General features: G+C 46.1%; 1 protein-coding gene across 1 annotated transcript in view; it reads right to left on the bottom strand.

Moving 5' to 3' along the window:
- Positions 1 to 7,519, bottom strand: part of LOC139398485 (small conductance calcium-activated potassium channel protein 3-like) — a gene marked incomplete at its 3' end in the record, with an annotated part of 27,245 nt that extends 19,726 nt beyond the window's left edge. The window contains exons 1-2 of the mRNA XM_071144432.1: positions 6,983 to 7,519; positions 5,354 to 6,494 (exon numbers count right to left, since the gene is read on the bottom strand). Of these exons, the coding sequence (XP_071000533.1) occupies positions 5,354 to 6,460 (1,107 nt within the window). The remainder of the gene's footprint in view (positions 1 to 5,353; positions 6,495 to 6,982) is intronic.
- Positions 7,520 to 7,840: the final 321 nt, after the last annotated feature.

The following is a 7,840-nucleotide window of genomic DNA, read 5'->3' on the forward strand; positions in this document are numbered from 1 at the left end:
AGAGGTGTCAAGATGTGTAAATGAGATGGAGCTGCCTTGGGAAAAACTCGTGGGTTTGACAACCGACGGAGCACCTGCGATGTGTGGACACAGGAGCGGACTGGTGGCGAAGATACGGGAAAAGATGCAAGAGGAAAACGCGACAGGTGAGCTGACAGCTTATCATTGTATCATACACCAGGAAGCGTTGTGCGGTAAAGCCTTGAAAATGGAGCATGTAATGAGCATCATCACGCGCACAGTTAACTTTATCAGAGCCAAAGGTTTGAATCACCGCCAGTTCAAGGCATTTCTGACGGAGTTAGAAACGGAGCATGGTGATTTGCCTTATCACACAGAGGTGCGATGGCTAAGCCAGGGAAAGGTGCTTCAAAGATGTTTCGAGCTTCGTGAGGAGATTTGTCTGTTCTTGGACAGCAAAGGGAAAGACACAACACAACTCCGAGACGAAATGTTTCTGTGTGAAATGGCTTTTCTGTGTGACATTACGAGTCATCTGAATGCAATAAACTTGCAGCTGCAGGGTCGGGATCGTGTCATCTCTGATATGTACAGTACAGTGAAGGCATTTAAAACCAAACTGACTCTGTGGGAGACGCAGATGCGGAAAGAAAATTTGAGCCACTTTCCCAGCTGCCAGACCATGAAAGAGAAGCTCTCTACCAGTGCGTTCCCGAGCACACAGTTGGCTGATAAAATAGGTATGCTTGCCGCTGACTTTCGACGCCGATTTGCTGACTTTGAAGCACAAAAAAGCAGGTTGGAACTGCTCGGTAACCCATTTGCTGTTGACGTGGAAAGCTCACCACCAAACCTCCAAATGGAGTTGATTGACCTCCAATGCAATGATGCACTGAGGGCAAAATATGCGGCAGTGGGTGCTGCGGAGTTCGCCCGTTTCCTCCCCGGCACAATGCCCCAGCTGCGCATCCAGGCTGCTCAAACGTTGTCTATGTTTGGCAGCACATACCTGTGTGAACAACTGTTTTCTTTGATGAACCTGAACAAAACATCACACAGAAGTCGACTTACTGCTGAACACCTCCACTCAATTCTGAGGATTTCTTCAGCTCAGAGCCTTACCCCGAACATTGATGAACTTGTGGAAAAGATGGGACACCACCAAGTATCACCCTCAACCTCAAACAAGTGAACATTACTGTGCAATCACATATTTAGAGTTTTTACTCAGTTCAAGTTTAAAAGTTAAAATTTAATATTTGTTTTCACTGCATGTTACTTCTCCTTAAACAAAGTGTTGTTTTTGATTAATAGATTTTTGCACTTTATTTTTTTGTATTTCAATCCAATTATATTTTAAAAATATTTCAGTTGAGTGGATGATAGAAAATTGCTATTATTGTTTTTTCTTTGAAGTAAATTTAGCCCACTTTTGCTAAAATAGAAAATATAGTCTACTGATGGTGCCTTGAATACCGGTTTCTTTCATTTAATGTTCATGTTATGGGGATATTTATATAAAGGAAATTTGTCTTTTGTGTCTGTTGAAAATTAAAGATTACTGACAGAGCCATAAGAAAATATTGCTTTATTTATCTGATCATATTGTAATATATTTGTTAGGTTTTCAGTAGGTTCAATTAGGTTCACTAGACTATATGCGTCATTTAAAAAATTTTCAATGAACATTCGAACAGTCCGGCCCTCGTCTTGTAGCTGATTTTTTTATTTGGCCCTCCGTCCATTTGACTTTGACACCCCTGCTCTAATTCTACACTGTAGAATGCTATGAAACACTGAACATAAAATGCTAATGGATGCTATAAGGGTATATAATGGTGAATACAGAACACTACATACTGTAGAATGGTATACAGAACAATATATAGAAACGGAGGAAAACAATGTGGAATTGAAAATACTATGGAACATGTATACAATTAAGAATGTTGAATAGAATGACCAGTTATTGAGAACATAATCAACTGCTAGGTTTACACTTGATAACTCATTATACGTAAATATTTCACACACACACACACACACACACACACACACACACACACACACACACACACACACACACACACACACACACACACACACACACAAACACACACACTTATGTTACTCTCCCCTCCATTCTACTCCCTTGCTATTTTTCATCTCTATTTTGGGAGGGAATTAGAGCAGCTGGAAATGCTGAAAATATTGCAGGAGTGTATAGTACACACATACAGATTGAGTTTCCACACATACATGTGTTGCATACATCAACCCATACACACACCAGTGATAATAGTAAATACTGGCATACATCAACCCATACACACACCAGTGATAATAGTGAATACTGGCATACCACGGGAAATATATTCACCTATTGTCACAACTACCTATTCTGACTATATTAGCTATGTAGAGAGAAAGACAGATTAAAAGAGAGACAGACAGACAGACAGACAAACAGACAGGGAGAGAGAGAGAGAGAGAGAGAGAGAGATAGAGATAGAGAGATAGAGAGATAGAGAGAGAGAGATAGAGAGAGAGAGAGAGAGAGAGAGAGAGAGAGAGAGAGAGAGAGAGAGAGAGAGAGAGGGAGGAGGAGGAGTGAGAAAGAGAAAAGGCATACCTTCAAACATGAGAGATAGTTGCAACATTGTGTGTCTCCCTCTTTCATACCACTCAAAAACAGCTGAAATACACACCCCAAAGTCTGTTTGTTCTCCAGCCTGGTAGCCAATCTGTATGTTCTCTAGCCTGGTAGCCAATCTGTTTGTTCTCTACCCTGGTAGCCAGTCTGTTTGTTCTCTAGCCTGGTAGCCAGTCTGTTTGTTCTCTACCCTGGTAGCCAGTCTGTTTTTTCTTCAGCCTGATAGCCGGTCTGTTTGTTCTCTAGCCTGGTAGCCAGTCTGTTTGTTCTCTTGCCAGGTAGCCAGTCTGTTTAAGCACTAGCCTGGTAGCCGGTCTGTTTGTTCTCTAGCCAGGTAGCCGGTCTGTTTGTTCTCTTGCCAGGTAGCCAGTCTGTTTAAGCACTAGCCTGGTAGCCAGTCTGTTTGTTCTCTTGCCAGGTAGCCAGTCTGTTTAAGCACTAGCCTGGTAGCCAGTCTGTTTGTTCTTCAGCCTGGTAGCCAGTCTGTTTGTTCTCTAGCCAGGTAGCCAGTCTGTTTAAGCACTAGCCTGGTAGCCAGTCTGTTTGTTCTCTAGCCTGGTAGCCAGTATGTTTGTTCTTCAGCCTGGTAGCCAGTCTGTTTGTTCTCTAGCCAGGTAGCCAGTCTGTTTAAGCACTAGCCTGGTAGCCAGTCTGTTTGTTCTCTAGCCTGGTAGCCAGTATGTTTGTTCTCTTTGCAGGTAGCTAGTCTGTTTAAGCTCCCTAGTCGTTGCCATGCCAGACATGAAAACACAATGTAATAGTGTCTCCTGCACTCAAACCCTGTTAGGATCAATACTCATCCATCAACTAACACTTGGGTTTGTCACACTGATGACACACACGAACACACAAACACACACAGACGCCCGCACACACACACACACGAATGCTCGCACACACATGTAACAGTATAACTTTAGTCCGTCCCCTCGCCCCGACCCGGGAGTGAACCAGGGACCCTCTGCACACACAGACAACAGTCACCCATGAAGCATTGTTACCCATCACTCCACAAAAGCCGCGGCCCTTGCAGAGCAAGGGGAACCACTACTTCAAGGTCTTAGAGCAAGTGACGTCACCGATTGAAATGCTATTAGCGCGCACCACCGCTAACTAGCTAGCCATTTCACATCGGTTCCACATGCTCAATGCCATCTGCTCCGATAAATATTCACAAGATGCTTTGATACTACAAATCCCTCTACTGTTTATGAAATTAGAATTTACTTCTTAAACAAAAGCATCTGACACACAATGGCGTCCATGCTGATCCATGTATGTTTGAGTTGTGACACACAATGGTGTCTGATTCATAGAAGAGAAGACTTGTCTGGAGCTGGGATAAGAACCTAAATCAGCCTTTTCATTATCGCCTCTCCTTTTCTCTCTCTTTCTACAGCCTTTTATTTATCTCTCTCTTCCTCCATCCTCACTGCCGATCACACTCCCCCGGTTTATCACTGGAAGAACAGAGGAGCAGAGAGATGGTGGGAGCATGAAGAGGGGAGACAGTTTCCCTCAGGCTATTAAAAAGAGGAGAAAGAAAGAGATTCAAACCAAGAATATCAAGAAGAAAGAGGAAAGCAAGAAAGCGAGACAGGATTCTTCAGGGAGAAAGAGGAAGAGACAGCGAGAGGGAGCGAGAGAGAGAGAGAGAGAGAGATAGGTAGGTAGCAGGTAGAGAGAGAGGGGGGGGAGGGAGAGAGAGAGGTAGCAGGGAGAGAGATAGATAGAGAGAGGTAGAGAGAGAGAGAGAGAGAGAGAGAGGGGGGAGAGAGATAGAGGGAGAGAGAGAGGTAGCAGGGAGAGAGATAGATAGAGGTAGAGAGAGAGAGAGAGAGAGAGAGAGAGGGAGGGAGGGAGGGAGGGAGGTAGAGAGAGAGGTAGAGAGAGAGAGTCCAGCTAGCCTTATTACACTCACCATTACCCAGACAGATGAGATATCAGTAACCTCTCACTGCTGCTACTTCTACTGCTGCTACTTCTACTGCTGCTGCTACTGCTGCTACTTCTACTGCTGCTACTGTTGCTACTGCTGCTACTACTGCTGCTACTTCTACTGCTGCTACTGCTGCTACTTCTACTGCTGCTACTTCTACTGTTGCTACTGCTGCTACTGCTGCTACTTCTACTGCTGCTACTGTTGCTACTGCTGCTACTGCTGCTACTTCTACTGCTGCTACTTCTACTGCTGCTGCTGCTACTGCTACTGCTGCTACTTCTACTGCTGCTACTACTGCTACTGCTGCTACTTCTACTGCTGCTACTTCTACTGCTGCTGCTGCTACTACTGCTGCTACTGTTGCTACTGCTGCTACTGCTGCTACTTCTACTGCTGCTACTGCTGCTACTGTTGCTACTGCTGCTACGGCTGCTACTTCTACTACTACTGCTGCTGCTACTGCTACTGCTACTGCTGCTACTGCCTCACACTGACCCAAACACACTACCCATACCCAACAGCTGAGCTACTTACTGCCTCCCTGCCCAGGAGTCACTAACCCACCAATCACTGACCCCAACACTACTACCGCCCACTACCCCACCAATCACACAGCCCCCGAAGCCAACCATTTCTCCCATCAAGTTCAGCAGATACAAATGAGAAAACATTCTGAAATGGAAAACAGAAATCATTATTCTAACTGGACAAGTCATTGGACAACCGTTTTTGAGCCTACAGCACCATGACAGTGGACACACCCATTGGGTCAGATGAACCCCTCCCCTTTGGCTCACCTTGTTGTAAACGCCCCAGGACAGCTCTGTCTCGATCACCATGACGACGATGCCAAACATTCCAAAGATGAGTGCGTAGTCGCTCAGCCTCTTCCTCTTTTCGAACAGCGCCCTCCGGTGGCCCAGTTTATAACCAATGTTCTGGTTCTTACGTTTAGAACTAGAAGCCTTGGAGCAGCTCCCCCTCGGCCCTGCAGCCCCAACACCTCCTACACCTCCCTGACTGCTCCCCCCTACCCCCCCCCCTGTTCCCCCTGCACTGCTTAAACCTCCCCTACTCCCCACCAAGGCGTGGTTCTGATGGTATATTGACATCTGATTGGAGGATGAGTCGGTGATATCATAACCTCTCGCGTACGGCGAGTCCTCTTTTGATGAGATCACTATCTCTGGAGGATTCTGGGTTGGTTGATTGGAGGATGGCAAGGATGAGGAAGTGGGTGGAGCCTCTCTGTCCCGGTCCCGCCCTCCAATGGCAGTTGTGCCGGTAACAGGTGCTGCCCCGCCCTCTTTGGTGTCGCTGCCGCTGTCTGATTCGATGAGGTTGCGTCTGGAGGCGCTGAGGCGACTGAGAGGTTTCATCACGCCGCCTGTGTATTTACAGGAGCTCATGGCGATCTCTGTGAACGGGTTGCTGTCTCTCCGATGGACCAGCGGGCTGGCCTGGCGGTGCTTACATCCCCTCTCTCTATCCCTGTCCCTCTCTCTATCCCTGTCCCTCTCTCTCTCCATGGAAGGGGAGTGTGAGGAGTAAAAGAGGGCGTTGTAGACTGGGGAGTTGTCTCCACTCAGGCTGTGCTGGGAACCCAGGCACGAGGACAGAGGGGTGCTGGTGGGGTGAAGGGCATTGGGGAGGGGGGGCAGGGGTTGACCCCCCACTGAGGACAGAGGCAGTTTGGGGAGGGAGGCCTTGGGCATGTTAGGTGTAGTGGGGGACCCATTCAGCCGGTCCAGACTGGATCCCCCCCTGTGGTTGGAGTGGTTTGATCCCGGGTAGTTGCCGGTCATGGAGGAGTGGGAGATTCCACTCAGAGGGAGGGGGAACCGCGGGTCCTCGTCCTCACTGCCTCCCAGGAGAGTCAAGCTCAGAGAGGGAGGGGGCTCCATGGTGGGGGCCGGAGGGCGACAGGCCGCTCTCTACCTAACGGAGAGACAGAGGGAGGAAAAGGAGAGAGAAAAATGGAAAGAGAAGTACAGAAGAAACATTAGAATTAGAAGAGAGATGGGGTTTAATTATGAAACAATGGAGAGAGGAAGGAAGAGAGAGATGGAGGAAGGGAGGCGTGGAAGAGAGGGAGCACATGATGGATGAAAAGTTCAGATAGGATAGACTATAGCAAATTATCTGGACGTGTACAAGGCAAATCCGATCATTAGTGAAAAATGATTATTTTCAAAGTATTGACTTTATTGAGCACAGTTGAATACTGGTCCCCTAGAATGCATGCTTCTGTCAAATCTGTGTTTATATGTGTCCTATAGCTTACATGGCAAGGATCTTTCAATTCACTTTTATTCATTCTTAAACTACCTTCCTAAAATCTCCCAAATTATCTCACACCCAGACACCATGCATTCTTTGTCTTTCTCTCCCCAAAACCCCCTCTCTCTCTCTCTTCCTCCTCCTACCTTCTCTTCCCCTTCTCTGTCCCCGAGGTCAGTCGTGTTGAATCACTGGCTGGATGAAAATAGACCCCCACACTTTTTCTTTTTCATGTTGTCACGGCCATTCCATCATCTTTTGCTCCCCTTCTTCTAGGTGCGAGACCAGCGACAGGTCCTCACAGGAGACGGAGCGCTTTGATTTCTCCCAAATAATTCACTGGTTCCCTTCCTTCCCTCTGTGCTCGATGATTCCTTCCCTCAATTCGCCGTTGTAACATCAATCAGTCTTTATCTCCGTCAGTCCATGGATCAATGAATTGATATCACGAATATCGAATATTTCAAATGTCCTTAAAAATGAAAGAACTGAATAATCTTTCATGATTATATTATGAACCTACTGTTGATATGAAAATCTCCGTCAGCATTCTCACCATATAAAATAACTGAATCGCTAGACTACTCGACATTTACATGCAAACATGCTATGCTAAACGGAGAAAGGTAGCCTATAAATGACAAATATGATTTTCTATGCAACTCTTCCTTTACCTCACTCACTCATTCTATCGCTCACACTGTCTCTCCGAATATGTTTCTCTCAACTTCACTCTCTCTCGCTTGCTCTCGCTCTCTGCCTTCCCTCCCTGTAATTCTCATTGGACAGTCACTGGGTAATTATGAAGACAAGAAAAACTACCAACACATTTTTATCACGACATCCAGACGTTTTTTTCCGTTGAACCCCATAATAATAAATATAATATAAATTATATTACGCTAGTATGGATCATGATCACATAGGCTAATATTACTACTAGTTTATCTAATGCAACTGTTACATTTGCTCACAGTTCTCCGGGAAACTGTGTCATATAGCCT

This window comes from Oncorhynchus clarkii, unplaced genomic scaffold (genome assembly GCF_045791955.1).
Source record: "Oncorhynchus clarkii lewisi isolate Uvic-CL-2024 unplaced genomic scaffold, UVic_Ocla_1.0 unplaced_contig_3095_pilon_pilon, whole genome shotgun sequence".
NCBI lineage: Eukaryota > Metazoa > Chordata > Actinopteri > Salmoniformes > Salmonidae > Oncorhynchus > Oncorhynchus clarkii.